General features: G+C 40.4%; 1 protein-coding gene across 1 annotated transcript; it reads right to left on the bottom strand.

Moving 5' to 3' along the window:
- Positions 1–4,188: 4,188 nt before the first annotated feature.
- Positions 4,189–26,380, bottom strand: LOC139461986 (uncharacterized). Its single transcript, XM_071243480.1, has 10 exons — positions 26,325–26,380; positions 17,200–17,460; positions 16,767–16,781; positions 11,990–12,225; positions 10,005–10,188; positions 9,253–9,360; positions 7,803–7,938; positions 7,287–7,417; positions 6,092–6,353; positions 4,189–4,668 (listed from the first exon to the last, which is right to left on the bottom strand). The coding sequence occupies exons 1-10, from the start codon at positions 26,371–26,373 to the stop codon at positions 4,401–4,403; spliced, it is 1,650 nt and encodes a 549-aa protein (XP_071099581.1). The 5' UTR covers positions 26,374–26,380; the 3' UTR covers positions 4,189–4,400.
- Positions 26,381–27,138: the final 758 nt, after the last annotated feature.

The following is a 27,138-nucleotide window of genomic DNA, read 5'->3' as shown; positions in this document are numbered from 1 at the left end:
CCTAAATAATAATAATTCAGACTGGTTGTCAAACAGCCGCGCTCCGAGAGAACTCGTGTAAGGTATTCTCACACTAGCAACACTCTAAACACCTGACAGAGACTCCGTGCAGGGAAGCAAAGTCCACTTGCGCAATACACATGCTCACACGTGAAAATGCTAACTCATATATGTTTATATAACAACTAAGACTGGTGTCAATTTACAGCGTGAACAAATAGGCGCCGTCCCTATTTGGCCAGCAAAGACAGAACCCCCTCGCGTGGAGAGTATTCGCAGGACGTCGACCCGTTGGCCCAAATTATTGTCACTTAATCTCAGTGGGTATAATTATTTTCACTTAATCTCAGTGGGTATCCTTTAGTAATTAATCCACTGAACGTTTTTTTTAAAGTCAAATTGTCATATAGACGTCTGGTTTAGACCTCTAATGTGCTTGTGTCATATGGTACTTCTACAATAATTAAACTGTAGCGACTACGACAACATACTACTACTACTACTACTACTACTACTACTAACGGGATCGGTCAGGCTCGCTGACTTGGTTGATCCATGTCATTGCATATCCCAATTACGTAGCTCGATGCGCATGATGTCAATCACTGGATTGTCTGGACCAGACTGGAATATGTACAGACCGTCGTCATATAGCTGGAATATTGCTGAGTACGATGTTAAACAACAAACAAATAAACACAAAGATGCGAGTTGACACAACCTCACTGATTGAAATACTGACACTCACTGATTTCTATCTGACAGTGATATTCTTTCAGCAGCATCGCTACTTAACGTATTCCCATTTTCTAGATTATTCTGTATATTATGAAAATTTATTTTCTATTCTATATAAGAGATTGTGTTTTAAACATGCTTGGTAGCATGGGGGTAAGACATTTAGTGAGTGAGTATGGTTTTACACCGCTTTTAGCAATATTCAAGCAATATCACGTCGGGGGACACCAGAGATGGGCTCCACACATTGTTCCCACATTGTCGGGAATCGAACCCGCGTCTTCGGCGTGAGGACCGAACGCTATCCGACCGCCCATTAAGACATATAGGTAAGAAGTAGGCATCCCCATGGGCACCAATTGCGCTCCCCTTCTTTCTGATCCTTTTCTTTATGCATATGAAGCATAATTACTGCTCGGCTTGGAGTGAGTGAGTGAGTTGGGTTTAACACCGCTTTTCACACTATTCCAGTTATATCACGGCGTGTCAGCTTAATGTGGGAGGAAAGCCCGAAGTGATGCAGGTCTCGGACGTTTATAACTTCGATGAAACCCACGAGCACGGGTATGGTGCTGACAAACCTAGAAACATAATCGGGACGAACAGGGATTCGAACCCACAATCATAGGTTTCTGGCGTGCCCAAGGGACGCAACTCTGCACAGCGAATTGCGGCGCCTTAGACGACTGGGCCACCCGTGCTCCCGCTCGGCTTGGAAAAGTCGAAACAAGATAATTTGGCCAAGAAGTTTAACAAAAGTTACAGGTATATCGATGATCTGATACCGTTTAAAAACCACCAAATAGCCAATTCCTTTCCACTGATTTACCCATCTGAGCTAGAAATAAAGGAGACCAGTGAGACCACTTCATCTGTTTCATATTTAGATCTCTGCATAAATATTCATTGACAAAACACTCTTCACAAGAGGGATGACTTCAACTTCAAAATAATCACATTTCCCTTCATGTCAAGCTACAGTCCTGCAGCTCCAGTCCTGGGTGTCTACATTTCACAACTTTTGAGTTACAATTTAACATACTCCTTCTACCAAGATTTCAAAGAGCGTCATACAACTCTTGCCCAGAAGGTGTTTGATCAAGGTTACACCAGCAAAGCTTTCAAAAATTGATATGTTAGACATGTGGAGTACATTTCTAAATTTGACGCATCTGTGACAAAAAGGATGTCCGCTGCAATTCCCTATTATGACTTGTACCACGTTTTACCGTGTTTTTTTTTTTTTGCCTTTGCATGTGTTTGTGACGGTTGCACCTGTGGGGCACATTTTGACCAACTTGTGTTATTCCGGGACAAGCCGAATAGCGACTCGTGCCCCTCTCATGGCCATTTTGCGACCGGGTTCAACTCGTTGCGTAATGGTTCACATATACATTCCCCATATATTATATATATATTTCAGATGCAATTTAAAGCACATCTGGACACGCGGAATTATACAGTATGATTGATCACATTTAACTGTGTCTTGGGTATATTTTTAAATGCAAGGCATATGTAAAATCAAAATTGTTTCTGAGGAATTCTTTGACGAAGAACTTGAAATCATATGCGCATTCTGATTGGTTTGGCGTATTTTCGCACATAACATTCATCGATAGGGGGACGAGACTTCTTGCAGGGTACTGAAAGGGGCGAGTGGTGACGAATGCTGTGCGGCAGACTACGCTCACCTTTTCGCGAACCCCTGATCTCGTCACTACTTGATGGTGATTTATAATCGCATGATCACGATATTGTCAGAATCGCACAGGATTTGGTAACCTTATATTGAGTTATTTACTCTTTGCTTTAGAGACGACCCCACTCTTAACCCGTATTAAACAAGACACCTGCGTGACTGATTTCCAGAAACATTTGCACGACGTCTCAGTAGGGGATTAATGAAAAATCAGTTGGTTACTTTCCTGCGAATGATCCGTAAAGAATATGTAAAGTTATACACAAGCTTACTAATCCACTTAATTATTCATTATGTCCTTTAGACATTAGGCAGTTATAGCTTTCATAATACTGGCAAATAAACATTTACATCGCACAGTACTTTAATCGGTGTACGATTAAAAGTGGCCAAATTTGCAGTTTTTCAGGCATAACAATAGTTCAGACAACACTCTGCGGCATGTTTTTCATCCAATGTGAGACTTCCAATTAGTTTTACACCCTCAAATATGTGTGGTAGTGAAATGGGGTTTAACGTCGTGTCCAAGATTATTGCACATATAAAGCGACGTGCATGCACTTGTGTGTGTGTGGCACACCGATTTATAGTGCTAGCCCACTGAGATACCCCATGTTTAACATGAATACCCCACTCAGATACAGTATACTGACTCCGAGCCGTTTGAGCCCCTTAATGCCGAGCGCCAGACAGGGTAACAACAAGTACCATCTTTTAACGTCTTTTGGTATGAGGCGGCCGGGGATCAAACCCCGGACCTTCCGCTCTCCGGGTGGACGCTCTACCATTAGACCACGGAGGCGGTCTCCCTCAAATATGAACTTTAACATTCATCTCTATGTAATTGTATATAGTCAGAGGTAGACCCAATGCTGCGCGACAGCAATTCTCACAACGTACATTTTTCAGTACTTATAAAATGTGCGTTAGAGTTATAACTCTGCATTCAGGCGGTAATACGTCTGAGTAGGGGAGGAGTGAGTGAGTGAGTGAGTTGGGTTTTAACGCCGCTTTTAACAGTATTCCAGTTATATCACGGCGTGTCAGCTTAATGTGGGAGGAAAGCCCGAAGTGATGCAGGTCTAAGACGTTTACCACTTCGGTGAAACCCACGAGCACGGGTATGGTGCTGACAAACCTAGAAACATAACTGGGGCGAACCGGGATTCGAACCCACAATCATAGGTTTCTGGCGTGCGCAAGGGACGCAACTCTCCACAGCGAATCGCGGCGCCTTAGACGACTGGGCCAACCGTGCCCCCGAGTAGGGGAGGACTTGACCATTACTGCGTTCAGTGCAAAGAACGCGGGCTGGTTCGATCATCAGGACAACTGTAGTGTATACCTTCTTTGTGATGAGATTCGGGGGCACGGGTGACACAGTCGTCTGAAGGGATGCAATTCGCCTTGCAGAGTTGCGTCCCTTTGGCTCGCCAGAAACCTTTGATTGTGGGTTCGAATCCCGATTCGACCCGATTATGTTTCTAGGTTTTTGTGAGCACAATACCACGTGGTAAACATCCGAGGCCCGCATCACTTCGGGATTTCCTCCCACATTAAGCAGACACGCCGTGCCATAACTGGAATACTGTTAAAAGCGGCGTTAAACCAATTCACTCACTCATGATTGGCACCAGTCTCTCAATAGCTGAAGCTGCCGATGCGACGTTAAATTGAAATTCGCTCGCGCCTCCTGTCCACAAAGACAACATGGTTAAATGATTTATCAAAAACGATTTAATGGGGAAATCAAATTAAAGGCACAATATCAGATTATCGAGAGTAACATGACAATTTACGTTCCTTGAAGGCGAGAGGAATAATCAAAAGATAAGAAGACGGATTATGTACATTTAGCTGAAGGGGTCACAAAAAGTATTGTTGTGGAAGTGTGTCTTTTATGTCATTAATCAATAATTGATTACCATCGTATTCAAGTATTCGGTACCATACACTATTATTAGTTTATCAAGGAGGTCAAGTACGTTGCCAATACAGTCAGAAATGATATAATGATGCCTATTGGGTTTGTCTGCTTCATTCCGGAACTGACTGGACATTGTGGACGTTCGCTGGCCTGTCCCCAACAGGCTTCCCCCTTGGTTTGGAACTTGGCCACGGTGTACGCCATGTACTGGCGGTAGGTGTCGGGGATCACCCTGAAGTATCTCAAACCGACGAGGGAGAGGCTGTTGTAGCGGATGAAGTCGCCAGCCCTGAACTTACATCTGCAATAAATTGAAGTCGGTCATTGACCTGTAAATAGGTACTAAGTGAATTTGAGTACTTACACACAGTGAATGGAATGTATTTTGAGGATCCAGTGAGCGTTTCCGGGACAAGTAGACAGTCATTTTTGGGTTACAACTTCAGGCACAATAATTTTCCAGCATTATCTTGGACAAATTATGTTCAATCGTGCGTCCCTTAACGGAGTATACGAGCACAGAGGAATTGTCTTAATGTGTAATTTAGGTAATTACATGGCCGGGCAAAACAAAGTATACACCTATGTTTGAAGCAGGCTAAAATGCAACAAACAAGTATTGTGTATTCGATGGTGAAGTATTTGAAACGGGTATCATAGTTGTGCTTTGTGCCTTTATTTATCAGTGTTTCGGCCTAATTACCTCTTAATGTTTGGGCCAAATCCATTTTCCCAGTGTATACTTTCTTTTGCCCGGCAGTGTAATTATTTTAATAAGAAAATGAGTCCTTTAAGGGTATTAACTGCTAGATTACTAGGTAACTAAAATGTGAGAAAGCATACAAGTAACTCTCCGCAGTAACATAACTATAAAGTAGTAATTCTTGATGCTGGTTTTCAACTTGACGAACATATTTATACTTGCAAAATGACACCCTTGTGTCCATAGCGGTTTCCGAGAAAATGTCTCCTATTTAAAAGTAAAAAGCAAAGGGACATAACTGTGAAATATATTTAAACGAAGACTTGATTTACATACGTATTCCTTGATGTTGTACACCCGTAATACCCACTGAAGTTAAGAGTGACGAGGCTTTATTGTAGCCTAATAACAAGGATCCTAGGAGGTTAGTTGAAATGGGGTTAAGCTTCGCGTTCAACACTATTGCACATATGTACATTGGGACTTATGTGTGTGCGTGCGTACGTGCGGGCTTGTATTATAATGAATTATGCCGGTGTTATACTGCCAGCAAGATATGCGGCAGTTGAACAGTATACCGCCTCCCAACCAACCAGTCGTTGTTCTGGCCCCTTAACGCTGAGCTCCAGGCAGAGTAACAACAAGTATCATATTTCGATGTATTTAGGTATAACTCGGCCGATTATCATACCACTGATCTTCCGCCCTACCAACAGACGGTCTATCAACTTGGCCACGGGGGCGAGCAAAAAGGTATTGTAATATATAAAAGTTATTGCAGCTAAACCTCTTTTTTAAGAGGTATTTTCAAATACTTCATCAGCCTCAAATAACATCTTTTTGCTGGAAATGTCCAAGACAACAATCCCAAGTATTCTTCTGTATACGTTGCATAAATGTCATGTGAAATTCATACCTTGAAATGTCAGTGTAGTGTGTATTTAAACGTTTTCTTTCCTTCAATCAATTCGGCCACTGAGGCGGTCAGCAAGTACATGAAATGTAATGGGATGATTTGTACCTCCTGGGTATAAATGGGAGACAATCTGTTGCCCCGTAGGATCCAGCTGTTGTGGTGCTGATAGATGTCGTCTGCTCGAACAAGGCAAACAGGTAGAGCTGATTCAATACTGGTGTCATGGGCAGTAGCCATTCATACACCACGTCACCGGAAGTGATGTCAGTACCCCGGATGTTGACCACCATCCAGTGGACGTAGGCGTCCTGTTCAGTTTTCCCCAGCTCCGGGGTGGGGTCGTACATCAACAGCGTGTACTGCTTATCTGAAAACAGAAGCAGATCTAAGAACGTGTGTATACTGAGGTAAGTAAGTAAGCCTTGGCTGCCTCACTGCATAATCATCCTAAGCGTTTGATAAATAGCAACCTCTAAGAAAAAATGTGACATATTCATAATTATCAGTTTGGGCGCATTAAGGCCTTGATACATTTATTATAAGATTTTCAGCCCCGTTCGCCCATATGTTCTGTTCAAAAGTGTCCACAGACTGAGAAAAGCGCTTGTGTTCCCTTCTCTTCTTCACTTCATGAAATAACCCCACTCATACCGACCATCCATGCTTCCTGTGAATCAAATTCGTCGATAGATCAGTTTGATACACTGCCGCACAAAAGAAAGTATACACCCATGTTTTATGGTGGCTAAAAATGAAACAAACAAGAAATTGTTATTCTATGGTTTGTTTGTTGTTTAACGCCGCACTCAGCAATATACCAAAATAATCGAGTCTGGACCAGATTGACAACATGAGCATCGACTCACGCAATAGGGATACGATGACATGCATGAACCATGTCAGCGAGCCTGACCACCCGATCCAATTAGTCGCCTCTTACGACAAGCATAGTCGCCTCTTACGGCAAGCATGGGTTGCTGATGACCTATTCTACCTCGGATCTTCACGGGTATTGGATGGTGATGTATTTGATACAAGTATCACAGTTGTGTTTTAGACCTTAAGTCTGCAGTGTTTCGGTGAGTGTTTGCAGCCAAATAACGTTTTTATAACGTTTGTTTGCTCAAATCCAATTTGAGGTGTATACTTTCTTTTGCCCGTTAGTATATATCCACTAATTGTTTTCGGTCACATGTGTGTGTGTGTGTGCAAAAGCTGAGGTTTAATTAACTTTCTTTCTGATACAATTAATATCATCCGAAACTTCCCTGTCCACCCCCAAATGGGTGAGTTCACTAACCTCTCAGTGTGAGTGCCGGGGGTTGACCTGAGAGCTGCTCGGGAACCAGACTGACTTCGGGGGACATCCGAGCCTCCACGGCGCCTAATAATAGATTCCTGCTCCGATAATCTACAGTGACGTTGACGGGGCTGGAACAGAGAAATTCGTCTTCTTCACCTCAAGGCAGAAAACCTTCCTTCACGCTATTTGGACTAGCATTGCAAACAGACAGGAACGTGAATGTGAACCTTATATAGCAGGGTCACTGCTTACACGCAGTTAAATCATTCATCAACGGAAAGATCGGAGTAGTACCTATCTCCTGTACCTAAATGCATGACCACACAAAAATACAAATGAGACGTAATGCGTCTTAAATTCCGCGATTTTGACATTGAATATAAATAATAATTTCACTGAGTTAAATTCACCTTCTATGACACACTATACCACAAAGCGAGGATATCAGTACCCATCTTCTTTGATACACGATTCCGCATAATATGCGTTATAACGGGACATGACAGTACCCACCTTCTCTGATACACAATGTCGCACGATGTGTACGTTATAGCGGGGGCCGTGAAGGTGACGTCAATGGATACAGTGAGATCAAAACGCGCCGGAAGTGACGGGAGCCCACCTCTTTTCTGAATGTAGCTGCTTAACCCTACGTAGTAAACATATTGTCATAATTTAATCATTTTATTTGTCAGTGAATTTATAATTTGTTTAAAAATGTGTGTCCATGTTTGATATTACAACCCGGGAGGATGATTGGATGGGATGGTGAGTGACTGTTAACCTTTTTGTACCGTAAAGGGAGCCTGAGTTATATGCAAATCTGGGAGCTGAGAATGAAATTCCAGTGCAATCTGATAACATGGCTGGGGTAGATATAATGTGGCGCCAAGAGAAATCAGTAAAATCCACCTCACAAAAGTCCCCCCTGTTGGGCTTGTTGTCTATCCCTCTGTCCGGTTATTAAACAATAGACAATTCTTGTTGCATTATGAAACTGACTCAACAGGCAAGATAAAATACAAAAACAAACACGAATTCCAATGATAATTCTAAAAGATTTTCCGTACTTGAAATAAAATCTGCAAATATGTAGATATATACAATCATACATAGCTTAAACGCTTAAACGTTGGAACACTATTCAGAACTTCAAACCGTCTTCAGAGATTGTTTAAACTTTGTTTTGGATAAATGATGAAGGAATTTCCCAACTGAGAACGTTACATAATCATTAAAAGCATGAAAATATAATCTTTAAATACTTATTGTTATCAAAAAGACTTGGACACTACTGTTGTAGAGCTACTGTCCCGTTATGGTGGGTTGCAGATTTCAGATATGTCATACATTGCTTATTGTTGGTTTGTTTGTCTGTTTGTTTAAGCCGCACTCAGCATTATTCCAGCTATATGACGGCGTACTGTAAATAATCGAGCGAATGAACCTAATCAGTGAGTCTGACAACCCGATCCCGTTAGTCGCCTCTTACGACAAGCATGGGTTGCAAATACCAATTCGAAACTGGGTGAGTGAGTTGGTATTTTAACAGTATTCCAGTTATATCACGGCGTGTCTGCTTAATGTGGGAGGAAAGCCCGAAGTGATGCAGGTCTCAGACGTTTACCACTGTGGTGAAACCCACGAGCACGGGTATGGTGCTGACAAACCTAGAAACATAATCGGTGTGAACCGGGATTCGAACCCACAATCATAGGTTTCTGGCGTGCCCAAGGGACGCAACTCTGCACAGCGAATCGTGGCGCCTTAGACGATTGGGCCACCCGTGTCCTCCAATTCCAACCTGGATCGTAAGGGTTACACTGTATGTAGTGTTCTATAATGAATCAACGTCTTTATTACAATTTATAAACATAAATATATAACATTAACATTTTACTATCTCGTGCAAATATGACCGTAATGCTAAATTAAACTAAGGAAAGATTGTTGTGCAACTTACACTGCCCATAAAAGGCTGGACACCTGTTAACAGATCCGATTGACCGGATGATTGCAGCGGCATACTCGTCCGTTCTGACCATGGCCACGTTGATGCCATACGACTGCGCTATAAGCAGGAACACAGAGTACTAACCTTTACAAAGTCAGGGTTGGTGCAACAATAGAGAGTTTATGTTTTCTGTATATTGTACACAAACAACTGAAAATCAGTTGGGTTATTGTGATTTATCGTGGATATTTTATGCAAACACAGTTCACCTGGAGCTCTGTATTGGTTATTTTCTTACTTGAGAACATTTCCAAATTTGACGCATCGGTGATAAAAATGATGTCCGATGCATTTCCCTATTTTGACCATGTGTTCTCGTGTTTTTTCTGATGTACAATTGACTTGCCTTTGCGTCTGTTTATGACGGGTGCAACCGGTGTGGCAGGGTATTAACACCTGGTATTTTTGACAGAGATTTCTTATGAATATAGGGTTTTGTCGCTTTTGTTTTCACTTCTCCTTTGAAGACAAAGAAAAATATAATGTCATTGAATCCAAATCAATGAAGATAATAATGGCTTTGGATCTTAAATTATTTCCTTATAACCATTTTCGCAATATTCGATAAGTGTAAAATCACCCACCTTCGTGTATCGACTAAAGACATGTGACTGTGACTCATGTTGACAGTTCAGCATGGTTCGTGATGTTAAAATGATATTTTATAAATAGTAAACAATCTTCCTAAATGTAATTCTTACTTGAGAGCCCCAGTGGCGATATGAAGTCATCCACGAAGACAACGAATTGGTTGCGGGAGCTCAGTGTCGTGTAAAGATTGTTGACAGTTGCGACGTCCAGTGATCTCTGTTGCTTAAACACGAGCCAGACGTAAGGGTTGACCCGGTCCACGGGGTTGCCAGGCCCAAAGTGGGGAACTATAGTCTGCAACAAAAGATGTCTACTTACGCAAAAGGAAGTCATCGAGCGATATCCAAGGCTAAAGACCTAAAATAACACGTGACCAAATGTCACAGTGTAAATCCTTTTTTGTGCACAGGACATTCTGACGGATTTAGGTTTTTCTAAGTAGCAGGATTCTCTTTGAGGGATTAAACAACGTTTGAAATGAACGCTTGATGACTACCTTTAGTCCCAATTATGTATTTTGTGATGACCTGATCATCGCGAAAAAGTCTTTAGAAATGTTTGGAGTTGTATTGTGACGCATACAGTCAGCTTTACCCAGTGGTTGAAGGTATGAAGAAAGATGAACGCGTTGGGGCACGATGAAACATCTCGACAGGTCACACATTGTTATGCCCCTGTACTCATTTGTAGGTACTAAAGACAAGCAAAGGATGACATATTCTGCCCCGAATTCCCACCATGATGTCTGAAACGGTACTCTAATTTTCACCACTTTGTAACACGAGGCTAATGATCTCTTTCTATTCTTACGCTACAACACTATCCGTTGTGGGTTAGAATAGGTGCCAGCAACCTGTATATGCTTCTAAAAGGCGATTTAAAGGTGGTTCGACTCGAGGACTGGTTGATTGTGTGTCATCGTACCCCCACCACTGACTTGGCTGGCCCAGACTCGACTACGTACAGGATACCGTGACATAGCAGGAACAAACACATTTCTACCGAAAAAGTAGACTAAATATGCTTTTTTTATCGGGCGTTCCCCGCGACAGGGATTAGATAGACATAGGACGTAGACATTTACAACTTTTGTGAAACCCACGGACATGGTGCAGACAAACCATGCGACATAATCGGGTCGAATATAGGATTCGAACCATGGATCAGCGGAGACTGGCACGACCAAGTGACGCAAGATGACTGGGCCATCCTCATCGATCAGAGAATGGATCTTTTTATTTACAAAAAATGAAGAAGAAATCATTTTAACGTCTTAAAACCCAAATGCATGTCATGGTTGGGCGATATCTCATCATTGGGGCTTTATTTTTAAAAAAAGAAGAAGAAATCATTATTACCGTTAAGATCGCCTGCGTGGTCTAGTGGTAGAGCTTCCGCCGGGAGAGTAGAAGGTCTGGGGTTCGATCTATAATCATCTTATATTTTGGCGATGTCTCATGACGTATTCTGGGTTTTTCAGTTAAATATATTGTTTGTTTGTTTGTTGTTTAACGCCGCACTCAGCAATACTCCAGCTATATGACGGCGGTCTGTAAATAATCGAGTCTGGACCAGAGAGTCCAGTGAATGATATTATGAGCATCGATCCACGCAATTGGGATACGATGACATACATCAACCAAGTCAGCGAGCCTGACCAACCGATCCCGTTATTCGCCTCTTGCGACAAGCATAGTCGCCTTTTACGACAAGCATAGTCGCCTTTTACGGCAAGCACAGTCGCCTTTTACGGCAAGCACATTCGCCTTTTACGGCAAGCATAGTCACCTTTTAGGGCAAGCATAGTAGCCTTTTACGGCAAGCATAGTCGCCTTTTACGACAAGCATAGTCGCCTCTTACGACAAGCATGTGTTTCTAAATATATTAACTGTCGGGCAAAAGGAAGTAGACACCCTTGTTTGATGGTGGTTAAATATGAAAACAAACAAATGGTTGTCCCATCATTGTGTTTCTGTGTTTCGGCGACTGTTTTCAGCCTAGCAACGTTTTAGTAACGTTGATATTCTTTTTGTCAAAACCAATTCACTTTCTTTTGCCCGGCAGCTTATCTTGTACGGAGGAAATGTCACCCACGTCTCCACCCTGCAGCCTGCCGCCGGCGACGTTGACGTACAACGCATGCATGTAGCACAGGCCGGCGTCATACATCATAACAGTGTAGAGGGCGTTATCCCCCGCAGGCCACGTCACTTCCGGCTGCTCGCGCACGTCGAAAGGGGGATATTCAGTGCTGCCGAGGGGGTCGATCAAGAAATTCTGGGGTCTTGTCAAGGGTACGTCCACTATCCTCCCACATCCGGGGTATGTTCCTGGTGATTATACAATAATTATATAAATATGACCGGATGATTTGTCAATTTAAGAAATGTTAAAGCCCAAATGTGAAATTCATCTTAGAGCTATAACTGAACGAGACTAAGCTCTATGTCACCATGACTTGCCCCATTTATAAAATTGTAATCATTTTCAGTATCTTCATATTTATAAGGTGCGATAGAGTAACCTCGTCACTTCGAAAACTGGCGTAAAACCATAATCACTCACATATCTCAAATTCGTTATCTAATGATATCACAAAACCAGTTCTAACATAACATTAAATTAATTATTGACATAACTCATTCGTATTTTTATATGACAAATTTGAGTTTTTATGTATTATATCACAATTTAATATTTGAATATCTCAAAATACATATTTCAGATATCATATTCATTCATTTACTGATATATTAAATGGAATTTGTGGCAGCAATAAATAGTTTATATAATAAAATTATATAAGTAATTTAATTTGTATAGTAAAACGTCGCCTCGCATATCACTGAATGAGTGTATATTTGAGTACCACATTCGTCACCACTCGCCCCTTTCCGTCCCGGAATACCACCAGTTGGTTAGGAATGGGAGTTCCCCGTCAGCATGAAGACATGGGGGCCTCGCTTTGGGGTTAGAGAGGGTCAGGTGAAGCAAACTGGTCAAGGGTTTCAGCAGCTGGGTTCCACATGGGTCTCAACCCCATGATTTATCGAGGTTGTCACGAGAAGGTGTATCATGTATAATTTAATAAACATAACTATATATATTGTATATATTGTACTTTGTATATTCCTTATACATATATTCCATACATATATTTATCATCTAACACACACAAATGGACAGGGCTTTTATCCAAAAAAGAATAAATTGTCCCCGAAAATTCTTGTAAACATTAAGTATGTTTCAGACTGTTGAAAAAAGGAAATTGTCTGTTTGTCTTTGACAAAATATCAGGCTTATAGTTTTCAAATAAAAAAAATCTGTTTTTTTGAGATATATAATATCAAATGGTCGGCCCCTTTTTGTCCAACTGAAACTTATTTTTAGGCAGTGTCGTATCGACCATTTAGGCAGAAATTAGGACTTATTACGTAATAATCCATCTACATCTTTATGGACACCCGATTCGGGCGATAATATTCAACTTGACGATCAGGAAGATTCGTTTCTTGGCCGGTACCGACCTGAGCTATAACCAGGAAGACAACATGTACAGCGGATCCTGCGTCAGAGGAACTACTAGTATCGAAAATCCTAGACAATATATTTGCCACGAAATTAAGTTTTAATTAAGAATGCAAATAACTTAATGAAATGTACAACAGGCTATCCTTAAAATTTGGAAGAAAGTGGAAAATATGAATGAAAGGAGAGAACTCCGATTTTGCAACATTCAGAGATCGGTAATTAAGGCTGGTATTTGTGTGACAAAATGTGCAGACGCTGCACTGAAAGCCAGAATTGACGGTACGACACCCAACCTGAAGTCGCTTAAGACTAAACTGGTTCCACTGCTGGTACGCGACGCAAGCTTGGCGCGATTTAACAAACTCGTGTCTGAGTGAAGTGGATATAAATAACAGTTTCATATGTCATGATCTCAACATGCCTTTCACTGATGACGAAGTTCTTATGAGTCTTCACATAAAACACAATTCATCTCCAGGACCTTAAGGTATTTTAAGTGAATTTATGAAATCAGAAGACATTATATTGCACCTATTTAAAAAAAAAACCCACACTGTTCAACAGAATCCTTCACACTGCCTTTTTCCCCGAGGAGTGGGGAAAGAGCGTAATATGTTCCATATTCAAGGGAGGTAATAAGGATGAGCCAGATAGTCTCTTTAATTTGTGTAAGGTATTGACTCTGGACCAACGCCTCCAGTCCTGGTGTGACACTAATAATATCCTAAGTGAAACACAAGCAGATTTCAAGCAACTGCACAGAAATACATCTCAAAGACCAAGGGTAGATTGTACTGCATCGTTATTGGCTTTTCGAAAATTTTCGACAGAGTAAATCACAACATTCTTTTTAAAAGTCGAGCTGGAATAAATGGGAACTTCTCATCATGTGTGCGAATGAAGGGTAATCTTTCTGATTATGTCACCTGTAATGTCGGCATCCGTCAGGGATGTGTTTTGAGCCCAAAATATTATCTTTTTTAATGAAGTCATAGTGATGTTTGAACAAAATGGTGGTCAAGGCATATCCATTTACGTTGTTTTGAGTGGACGATGTATTGTTGCGGACAGTGCCTACAGCTGCGAAAGAAAATACATGTTCTTGAAAATGTCTGTATCCACTGGTGTGGAAGCGAAGCTAAACAAACCTAATATTATTGTGCTAAAAGCTACGAAAAATGGTATTTCAAAGGAGAAAAAAATGAAGTTGTGAATTTTTATAAATATTTAGGAAAGGTTTTCACCCCCAAGCTATCGTGGAGTAAGACCTTCAGTAGCCTAACAGCTCAAGCAAACAAATCAAAATGGATACCTATCATTTCAAAATGCCTTTATAATATTTGAGTGTTACCGTTCCGTGTTATGATACGGAGCTGAAGTTTTGGGAACCAGGGGTGCAATTAGGAGGATTTTAAGTGTAAACAAAACCAATGTTTTAGGGGCATGGAATATTGCTAAAAGCGGCGTAAAACCACACTCACTCACTTCAAGACTTCGGAGAAGTACAATCATTCTTCAACTTCCAAGTTCGTTTACTTTAACAATTCCGTTACGAAATGTAGTCAGACGCTCCACACACAGACACTTTGACAAAAAGCAAGGTATGAATGCAGTCGAATAATTTGTAATCATCCTTGGTTTCATTGATTAGATGAAAATATGATAGAAAAGCCAAAAAGTCGAAATATGCATGACTGCTGTTTATGAAGGAACTCAAAAAACAAACAACCAAATCTGTTGTCTGTTCTTTATGCTAGTGTTAACTGTGGTCATGAATGGATTTTTTTTATATCAGAGTGGAAAACGGGGTGTTTATTTATCATTATTTTGATCAATATATATTCATAAATTCATAATAAATCATCTCATTTGTAACATACGGTGAAGTGTGATCATCTTGTTCACGTGCACAACTACTGGATAACCAGGATAAAGTTGCGTTGTGACCTGACAATAAACCCCGTACAATATGCATGGCGCGTGGCGCGTACCATTGTGAAGAAAGGGGTAGCGGGCGGTCTGCGGCAAGTGGTAGGATGGATACGCGTGTCCAGTCTCGGTTTTTGACAATGCTTGAAATTTATTTTTACATTCTTTCTCCATGCAATTTATGACATTATTGGCCATGCTTACCTATAACTATAACTTCTATCAAACTTTTAAGAGAATTCTGGTATCGACTTGTCATAGCGACCTCTTAATAGTCTTATGAGCAAAACATCTGTCTGATAGTCAATTTCATCGTCATGACCTGCTCGTGTACAACATGCGTACTGCCTGTAACAAATAAATATGTTTGCCTAAATTCTGTTCACGCCTACCCGTCTACTTGTCTCACACGTGAGACACTTGTCTTGTTTTGTGAATTCGGTTATCAATCCAGGATTACCTGTATATTGTTCATCTTAAAGATGGTATAAATGAGGCCGTTTTATTAGACAAGAGGATTGTATTGTATTGAATCAGTATTGTAATGTTGAATTTGAATCATAACAAGAGTTACTTATAAATAATTATTTTACTAACCCACGCAGTAATTACAGAATGTATTCAATCATGACAAGTACTCTTTTAATTCTTAGCATTCTTTAAGTATTATTTTTCGGGAAAATGCAATACGTATATCAATTAGTTGTGGAATATATACCTAACCAAAATATAAACATGTGAATATATGAGGTAGTGATACCCCAAAAGCATTCGTGACCAACTCGTGTTATTCCGGGAAAAGCCGAATAGCGACTCATGCCCCTCTCATGGCCATTTTTGCGACCGGGTTCCGTCTTAGCGCAGACGGGCATACCTAAAACAACTGTCAACTCGTTGCGTAATGGTTCACATATATTTCCCCTTATATTATATATATTTCAGATGCAATTAAAAGAACATCTGGACATGCGGAATTATACAGTATGATTGAACACATTTAACTGTGTCTTGGGTATATTTTTAAATGCAAGACATGTGTAAAATCAAAAATTATTTCTGAGGGATTCTTTGACGAAGAACTTGAAATCATACGCGCATTCTGATTAGTTTGTCGTATTTCCGCACATAACATTAATCGATAGGGGGACGAGTCTTCTTGCAGGTTACGGGGCGAGTGGTGACGAATGACCCCAAAAGGATTCCATTTAGAGCAAAAACACATAAACAGCTTCGCAGGCACAGTCCATCTGGGTCCCTTGTGGGCTAAAGATGTATGCATGCCTGGCCACGCAAGACCCAGTTAGAGCCTGTGGTCATATCCGAAAGGGCTACCCATTTAGGACCCATTTCCCAGCCCACGTGAACCCAAAACTGTTTCATTGCCTTGGTAAGGGAGGATGGATGTACTCACGGTTAGATCCATCAGCTGAAAATAAATCACATGATTTTTTTAATGAAGTTTAGTTGGTATATTGCGTGAAGCGTATTGAATATAAACTCCAATAAGCCTGCGCCACCTGTGTTAGGATGTGCCACTATATAAAAGAATACAGTCTTACTCTGCCTACAAGTTTTAGCGTTTATATGCAACCATCATAAGAGTTGCCTCCCTTTATCTAAGGTCAAGTAAAAGTTGGAATCAAACGGAATCGGATTCGCAAAGTCATAACGTAGCCGTATTGTCCCAATACGTGTCATAAAATATAATTATAAACAAATTATGAATTACCTTTACTTTTCTCAAAATATGCGATTAAAATCTGTATAAATAATTTTATATTTCTTCTTGAAATCGACAAATGAAAGGGAACAACGCCGTCACTGTTACTGAACATGTTGCTCACCCGGAAGAGTAATGGGGTAAGTGACGTTGATGACGAAGGTTAGACCGTTGGGGTCGTTGGCGTTGTCCCCCAGCAGTCGAGTGATGAGGGAGGTTCCTGTTGGTCTAGGATTTCTACACAAGACTCCCCCTCTGCCCGGTGGGCAGTCCGTCGCGAACCTCGTCCCAAACCAGTAGGCCGAGGTGTTGGTGTAGAGGGATCTCATCTCCGCCACACACGCCGCGTCATGCCGGACGCTGCAGGCAGTCTGGGCGTGAACGTCTGTAGGGCGTTGAAAAAGAAGAATGAGTTTTTTTTCAGTTCAGCAAACGAAATGAATAACAGCATCAACAACTCCAACACCACCGTTCTCTTACGTAGGTATCTGAATACAATAACAGTTTAAAATCAACGTTACCTTTTATGATATGACACAAAAACGCATGCCTTAATTTCTTGTGTATACGCGTATTATTACTATGTAGTTGAACATTGGAAGAACTTTTGTTAAAATTGATTGTCATTTTAACCATCACTCATTCCTGCAACAATTTGTAAAAAGTAATCTGTGGGCGGGTAATTTTGCGTAAAAATAAATTTGTTCAATGAAGACTGGGGTAAGAAATGAATTTGTCATTGCATGACCCCTGTTTGAAATGTTGTAAATTTGGGCCGAAAACATAAACATAAGATAAAAAATCAGATGTCTAAAGAACCTGTCACTAGTTGTGTATTGTGTTGTGTTGAATTGTTAAAAGCTTGAAATCAAATTATATGTAATCAATAAAACCATGTAAAAGTATTCTTTGAATGCTGACTAAGCACCGGTACAGTTAATGATTTTGAAAATAATATCGCTAACTTAATATATTTCAATTGAAGATCCAACATACTGATAAAATAAACAGACACATTAACGCACACTATTGGCTCATCTTCTAGTTTAATATTAGACTTATGCATTTTTATGTTCATATAATCCCTCCGGTTGCTTGAACGAACATGCGCCACTCTCATTTTGGCCAGCAAATACAAAACCTCTCACAAAGTACATGTATATAACGTGTTGCTATTACACATACGTATAACGTATTACTAGTACATACACGTATAACGTATTATCATATAATGGGTAGGTTTCTCGGCAGGATAAAGCCAACGGATAAGAACGATATCCGTTTGGGTCAAATCATGATAGAGATGCAAATATCAAACTCCAAGGTCAAGTAGGGACTACTTTCAGTGTTTATAAACAAACATGGCGTCGCCATTGTCATTCGGCCTCAGAATAAACCATCGGGAATCTGGATAAACTACAGACATAATTGCTATCATTATCAAAAGAACAGTCTAATATACTTAAAATCAGTGTCTAACTGTGACGTCGCTAAAGCATTTTGTAAGTTTTGGCAACTTTGGAGATATAAAGGGCGCTAGGCTAGGCCTAGCCAAACGGGATCAGTACCCATATCTGTGCTTTTAGACCTTTCCGGCTTGAAACCTTTTCCACAAATTAAAATAGTTGGATTTGGCCGAAATATGTTTGAATTGTTACCTTGTCGCTGTGTGTACATCTGACTACACTTCTTAACGTTATAACAGGACAGGCCGACTATCAACAACGTCTGAACGTGGCCGTTATGTCTCATAGACTAGGTTGAGAGTAGCTTCCCTTTGACAAAGGGCAGTTACACTAGCGGACAGACCAATAGATTGCCGCGAAATGCAAGTAAAAACAATTGTTGCATATATGTTGCTTCGCCACTGTATAAGAAACAGATTTCAGTTGGAACTATATTTGCTACTGTCACTGTCCGATTGACACATCACTTACCCTGTGACGTAATAAATATTAATGCGCGCATTCCAGGAAAACTCGCAATGTTTAGGTAATGTTTGTGAGAGAGGGAAAGCGATTTCCAAGCACAGAATTAAAGAATGACATTAAATGATAAAGAGGTTATCACGCTTGTGTGTTTGGGGATGGTAAATATCCTGTATGAGGAATAAACATTGTTCGCGTGATACATACATGTATGACGTATTGCTAGTACAAACACGTACAAGTAGAGATTGCTGCAGAGCATCAATAGCTCCCTGCAATATAATGTTATGTGCAGAGGAAGGAAGTGTAAGCTATGGGAGGAGAGAATTTGTGTTAAGTACAAATTGGTTGTCATTAATGTACTTACCTTTGGAAAGCACAATAAAAGAAACAGTGTCTTTAATTGGTCAGCACAAGGAAACCCAGGCAAGAAAACTGGGCCTGTCAGGCAAAACTTGATGTATACCCACTATTAGTACCAATAAAAAAAATCCTATATAGATAACACAAAAAAATGTCATTCTAAAGCATGCATGCAGCAAATATCAATATTTCTGGTCAAAATGTTGGTTGGGTTAAATAAAGCAAACTTTTAAAATGGTAAACACAAAAAATGTAATGAATCCACTCTAAATATAATTCAGTTCAAATGTAAAAATTCACGCAATCATTACAGTTGTTTCCGGGGCATGGTTGACCCAGTCGCCGAAGGCGCTGCAATTCGCTATGCAGAGTTGTGTCCCTTGGGCACGCCAGAAACCTATGACAGTGTGTTTGAATCTTGGTTCGCCCCGATTTTGTTGTCAGCACAAAACCCTTGCTCGTTGGTTTCACCAAAGTGGTGAACGTCTAAGACCTGCATCACTTCAGACTTTCCTCCCAAATCAAGCTGACACGGAATACTATTCCAGACGGCGTTAAACCCAACTACCTCACTCACTCTTGTGTATGGTTCCGTTTGGTTAGTTTGTGTTGTGATTGCTGTCGGCTTAGATTTGAAATTTGTATAGAAGAATGTTATCAACCCAAACATCGTGAAGATATCATGCAATTAACCGTATTATCTTTTTGATACAGACCAACCGGTTGATTTACTATGCATCCAGAAGCAAAGAACATATACGGGTGTATGATCTCTGCTGGAAGTTATTTTATTTTTTGTGTCTAAGCAATAAACCATGCAGAAACGTAAACCGCCGCATGAAACGGTATGTACCATACATTACATACAGTGAAGTATTTAAAACAATGCTGTGCTCAACTATGCACAGCAAGCGCCATACATGTGATTATGAAGACAACTAATAAAAAAAATTCTCATATCAAATCCGTTGTTTTACATGTGTTGTTTATTGAAGAAAGTCATACTTTATAGAAGCCTGTTATTTAATCGTGTTGAACAATATGTTGCAAAAGCAGTGTGAAAATTGAGTGCGCGTGACAGAGTTGGCCTAAATTCCTTCCCGGAACGTTTCTCGATGGCTGCCTGAATAACACACGATACATTGCAAAGGTAGTGCGCAATTGAGCTGTTCGGGTAAGGGAGATAATCACTCACTCTCAGTGATACAGCTTGAATAAGATACCATGTACAGCAACGCAAAGTGAGTGCATGATTTATCACTTCTATACTACGCCTATAGCTAAAGGAGATAATCGCTCAATGCGCAATAGTTTATTCTTACAAATTATAGACCGGTTAACTTTAGCGAAATGGGATCATTTTTAGCTCTTTTAAAAACAAAATGAACAAATTTCATGGGTTATCAGCATTACGAAAAGTGACTAAGTATCTGAATACCAAGACGATTTTTAAGTATCTCTTATTGCTGGAAAAGATAAACATCAACATTTCAAGCAGATTTCACATGATTTGTATGTTTCGTTTCGGTAACTGTGTGGCTTGAAATTTCAAAGAAACCAACATGTCGACTTACATGCTATAAAATTAACCTCTCCCGTATACTTCCCCGCCATAAGTATAACGTATTGCTAGTACATACACGTATAACGTATTGCCAGTACATACATGTGTAACGTATTGCTAGTACATACATGTATCATGTATTGCTAGTACATACACGTATAACGTATTGCTAGTACATACACTTATAACGTATTGCTAGTACATACACGTATAACGTATTGCTAGTACATACATGTATAACGTATTGCTAGTACACACACGTATACCGTATTGCTATTACATACACGTTTAAGGTATTGATAGTACAGACACGTTTAAGGTATTGCTATTACGTACACGTTTAAGGTATTGCTATTACATACACGTTTAAAGTATTGCTATTATATACACGTATAAGGTATTGCTATTACATACACGTTTAAGGTATTGCTATTACATACACGTTTAAGTTATTGCTAGTACATACACGTTTAAGGTATTGCTATTACATACACGTTTAAGGTACTGCTATTATATACACGTATAAGGTATTGCTATTACATACACGTTTAAGGTATTGCTAGTACATACACGTTTAAGGTATTGCTATTATATACACGTATAAGGTATTGCTATTACATACACGTTTAAGGTATTGCTAGTACATACACGTTTAAGGTATTGCTATTATATACACGTATAAGGTATTGCTATTACATACACGTTTAAGGTACTGCTATTACGTACACGTTTAAGGTATTGCTATTATATACACGTTTAAGGTATTGCTATTACATACACGTTTAAGGTATTGCTAGTACATACACGTGTAAGGTATTGCTATTACGTACACGTTGAAGGTATTGCTAGTACATAGTATTACACGTTTAAGGTATTGCTAGTACAAACACGTTTAAGGTATTGCTATTACGGGCACGTTTAAAGTATCCAATGAATCATCTGTGGTTAATCAACCAGTTATAGACTATAGTTTTGCTCTAAATCGAGAATGCATCGAGTTGATGAACTGATGAGCTTTTAATTACCTTTTTCATAATTGTTTCAAATTGCTGGTTAGTGATCAAACTGAAAATATACATAGAGTCAAGTGATGCACGACTTTTGTGTATAGTAATGAGAGTGAAGTCTTTAAAGTACGTCCGGCCATAGGAACCGAACTCTTGACAACAAACGTAAAACGTTCGTCACGATGAATTCGCACTTGTTTCGGAAGCGTGCAGATTTTGTGTACTGTTATATAAGAAAATTTACCGAATGGTGTTGCTCTAAACTCATTCACCCAAGTGACTGCACAAAGGTTTACGAGACCCTTTGCAGGTGCCTTTCATACGTAATTCTGCAGTCCCCGGTTCAAAGGAAATGTCGACAAAGTCTACAGGCTCTGTCTATTGAAAATCGCATGCAAAACATACCGTACCAATCCCGCTGGGTATTAGAAGAAAAGAAAACGTTTACATACATACAACACAGACATCTCAAGAGATAAGTTCATATGACATTTCTAAAACGTATTCAGAAGAATACGGCTCACTCGGGAGTATGTAATTTGAAGCTGTTTAATGTGTTTGTGTGTGTGTGTGTGTGTGTGTGTGTGTGTGTGTGTGTGTGTGTGTGTGTGTGTGTGTGTGTGTGTGTGTGTGTTTATGTTTGTTCCTTGAAAATGTGATACTAGTATATTACACATGTACAACATTACACATGTATATAATACTATATATCCTGGACCGTCTACGTAGTCTAGTGGATACAGCGTCTGCCCTTAGACGGAAGGTTTGGGGTTTGATCCCGGGCCGCGTCATACCAAAAGACGTTAAAAGATGGTACTTGTTAATGCCCTCCCTGGCGTTCGGCATAAAGGTGATAAAACAAGGACTGATCGGCTCCGAATCGGTGTACTGTGCCTGAGTGGGGTACCTGAGTGAGCCTGCGATATGGTATCTCAGTGGGCTAGCACTATAAAACCTATAATAAATCTGGACTACTACAAGCAGTCACAGTACTCCTCTGTGGTCTAGTGGATAGAGCGTCTGAGCGGGGAGCGAAAGGTCATGGGTTCGATCCCCGGCCGCTTCATACCAAGAGACGTCAACAGATGGTACTTGTTATTCTGCCTGGCGCTCGGCATAAAGGGGCTAAAACAAAGACTGGTCGGCTTGGAGTCAGTATACTGCTTCCGAATGGGGTATTCATGTTAAGCTGCGGCATGGTATCTCAGTGGGCTAGCACTATACAATCGGACTAGTACTTCTACGAAGTGGTTACCCGTGAAGATCCGGGTTAGTATTGGTCTTCAGTAACCCATGCTTGTCATAAGAGGCGACTAAGGGGATCGGGTGGTCAGGCTCGCTGACTTGATTGATGCATGTCGTCGAAACATGATTTACGTAGATAGATGCTCATGATGTCAATCTTGTCCAGACTTGATTATTTACATATATTTACGGCGGAGTGCGGCGTTAATCGGCAAAATTATGTGGTAAAGGACCGTCAGAAGTCTGGACGGCATCGTGTGATGTCACCACGCGAAGATCGTGATCTCATCTGGTTGGTAAGGCGATAAACCTTTGCCACAAACACATGTCTGAAGGAGAACTGGATGCCTCGCGGACATTGAGGAATCGGCTCAAATCAGCTGGTTTACGGTCAAGGAGGGTATTCAAGCGTCCGGTGCTGTCAGACCAACCTCACAGGGACCATTTGTCCTGGTGCTTCATGTGGCTGGAACATGGAGGAAGATCCACGGGATGAGAGCAGGTTCCTGTGTGTCTCGGACGAGCGTATTCAGTCGGGTCTGGCGGCGAGTCACACGACACACATGCGGACCGTCTATATACACGATATCGTGCAAATAGTGGACCAATGCCGTGCTATATACACGACTGGAAAACTCCCTTCTCCGCCGTGAGACGCGAACGCTGATTGGTCTATTAATTTCCTACACACAAACCTGGATCCCGGTCTCAGTTGCGCTACGCTACATTGTACATTACTCCCCAAAATGTTAACTCTACACTATAGTGCGGGTATCGTTTCTAAAGAAATATATCAAAGATAATAAAAATTCCATGAACCGCCGTCCCACAGTTTATTTTGGTGGATGATCTGTCATGATGGTTGCCTGTCCCATGACTGAAAGCTGGGCGTGGTCACTGGGGGGCACGGGGGGTCAAGGGGGTCCAGTAGGCTAAGGCGCTAGAATGGGCTGTGCAGGGTTGCGCCCCTTGGACACGCCTGAAACCTATGATTGTGGGTTAGAATCCCGATTCACCCCGATATGTTTCTAGGTTTGTTAGCAACATATCCGTGCTCGTGGGTTTCACCAACGTCGTAAACGTCTTCCTCCAACATCAAGCCGTCACGCCGTGATATAACTGGAATACTGTTCAAAGAGGCGATAAACCCAACTCACTCACATTCATGGATTGCAGGGCACAGAGGCCAATCTACAGAATGTGCGACAACCATTGCAGCGAGAGTGGCACAACCTACCAGCAGACATCTCACTGGAGGCCTGTGGAGGAATGAAAGGTCCACTTATATTGTGAATACCACTACTTGAATGTCATGATTGTTGTCCTTTTTTATCCGACAGATATAATGCTGACAGTAGTGAGTGAGTGAGTTAAAGCTTTACGTCACATCGGCAATAATTCAGCCATATCGGCTGACAGTAGTTGTAGTAGTAGTAGCAGCAGCAACAGCAGCAGCAGCAGCAGCAGTAGTAGTAGTAGTAGTAATAATAATAATAATGATAATAATAATAATAATAATGATAATAATAATAATAAAACAATAACGACAATAAATGGTTTCGTAACAATGGTTGTACTTTATAACTGATTATTTATTTATTATTATCATTTATTATTATTTACTACTACTACTACTGCCACCCTGGCGATACTAATAAGTGTCGTTTTCAATTGTATCGCATTGCAATTTGAAAAAAAAATAAATTAAGAAATCCTGCGATATTGTACTTTTACCTTCATTAAAGAGAAATAGTGTAATTCATATCAACCATAACATTGTTTAAGTGATTTCTCATGATTTCTCCATTGCATCCTTTAAATCAACGAACCATTATCACCCTAGTACCTTTTCCGTTTGGTTAATATCAAATATGCAAGATTAAAATGTCTCTTTGAATACAATATGTTTTCCTGAAATGAATATTTATTAACACGATACCAAAACACACTCAGCTAATATTCTCTATGGCCCTGCATTTAGAAGTTTAATTTATAACTTGATGTTACAAGGACTAGAACAGGTTGTACCAGCTGGAGGCAGGCGGCTCGTGACAGATGGGTGTATGTGGCTAAGTATGTATTTCGCTCTTCTCCGTCAATCATGACATTGCGGGTTTTTACAACCTATTCAGCCATCTCGTGACAGCCGCCTGAGTTGATAGATTGTGATTGATGACATTGGTCTGTATTTCGTTTTTTCATCGGATCTTATATTGTTCGTAATTTCGTATGGATGAAGGCATGTTGTAAACACTATCTTAACCACAATTATATTGCTGATACTACTACTATTACTACTACTACTACTACTACTACTAGTAGTAGTAGTTGTAGTAGTAGTAGTAGTAGTAGTAGTAGTAGTAAAACAACAACGACAATAATCGGTTTCGTAACAACAACAATATTTCCCTAACGATACTGATAGTTGAAGTGTCGTTTTGAATTGTATCTATAGGGCAATTTGCAAAAGGGAAAAAATATATAAGAAATCCTGCAATATTATACTTAGATTTTAGCAAACAAGCAAACCATATTTTTCAACGGTTACCTTTACTTAAAGAGAGATAAAATACGCAGTGAATATAAACAAATACATCCTATTTGGGTAAATATGATGTTTATAGCATCTTTTAACAAAGAAGTGGATATACGCTCGTACATCACGAAATTGAATAATATTTCTGTTGTCGTGGATACCACAATGGTGCAAGAGTTTTCCCGATATAGTAAACTACGGTTACAACGAACAAGCTTATAACGAACTAACGGATATAACGAACTAACTTTTTAGTCCCGACTATATGCTGTTGTTATGCTGTATATATGCTTATAACGAATTACGGTTATAACGAACTAAAATTAGTAGTCCCTTTGAGTTCGTTATAACCGTAGTTTATTGTATATAGCTGTAATAGTAGGTTTATTGTGACTGGTTTCGAATCCCAGATCCTCCCAGACAATGAATGACCCTTGGTTGGTAAAAACCATAACAGTGGTTACGGTTTTAAACGGAGTGGAAAATCTGCAATCTCACCTAATCATCTGCCCCTGTTATTATTGCAAAACAATTACATTCAACCCAATCATCCAATTAAGAAACAGCTGTGAATACATATAAATACATCACACTGAAAACACTTACAGGGTGTGGCCGTCAACAGCAGAGCCAGCAGGGTGAGTACGTGCGCCATGATCGTTTCTCGGTGTGAGTCAGATTTGATAATGTCAACTGTCTATAGTTGTAAATATGACCTACATATACCCCATTGAGTTAATGATGCTCCCCAGGATACCCTGACAAGTACTACAACAGTGAAATCCACGCCAAAGACGGTCGCTTCGAAAAGTACTGTTTGTTTCGCACACTGTCTGGCTGTCTAGCTGGCTGATTGATTGTGTATATAGGCTATTAACCTTTAGCCTGCTGAATTGTTGTCACACTTAATTCTTAGATCTGCCTGCTGGGTTAATTTTAGCATGAGGCACTGTAAAGAAGGTGGGGGATTTAAAAAACAGTCGAGGCTCCATTAAACAAGGAACAATTGAACCAATATTTTGCACATTCATTCATTCCTGAGAGAAAAAGGGGGCACGGGTGGCCCAGGCGTTTAAGGCGCCACGATTCGCTGTGCAGAGTTGCGTCCCTTGGGCACGCCAGAAACCTATGATTGTGGGTTCGAATCCCGGTTCACACCCATTATGTTTCTAGGTTTGTCAGCACCATACCCGTGCTCGTGGGTTTCACCGAAGTGGTAAACGTCTGAGACCTGCATCACTTCGGGCTTTCCTCCCACATCAAGCTGACACGCCGTGATATAACTGGAATAATGTCACTGGATAACAGGTATCTATGTTGTGATAAGCAGCAGGTTAACATTGACAACAGCAGGTAATAGATAACAAGTAGCATACAGATTTGGTTGAAGCCAATTGTACAGTAAGAATAACAAAGAGCA

This window comes from Haliotis cracherodii, unplaced genomic scaffold (genome assembly GCF_022045235.1).
Source record: "Haliotis cracherodii isolate W230 unplaced genomic scaffold, xgHalCrac1.p SCAF_15, whole genome shotgun sequence".
NCBI lineage: Eukaryota > Metazoa > Mollusca > Gastropoda > Lepetellida > Haliotidae > Haliotis > Haliotis cracherodii.
Note: the sequence above shows the minus strand (reverse complement) of the source record. Positions and strands in the feature narration are given on the sequence as shown.

What these genes read in the sequence shown, in the direction of transcription:
- LOC139461986 (XM_071243480.1), bottom strand. Translation starts at nt 26,373, where the DNA reads ATGGCGCACGTACTCACCCTGCTGGCTCTGCTGTTGACGGCCACACCC. An exon ending in GCTGTTGACGGCCACACCCT is followed by an intron (nt 17,461 to 26,324) that starts GTAAGTGTTTTC and finishes AACGCCCTACAG; the next exon opens with ACGTTCACGCCCAGACTGCC. An exon ending in TCCAGCCTTTTATGGGCAGT is followed by an intron (nt 7,939 to 9,252) that starts GTAAGTTGCACA and finishes TTTACTACGTAG; the next exon opens with GGTTAAGCAGCTACATTCAG.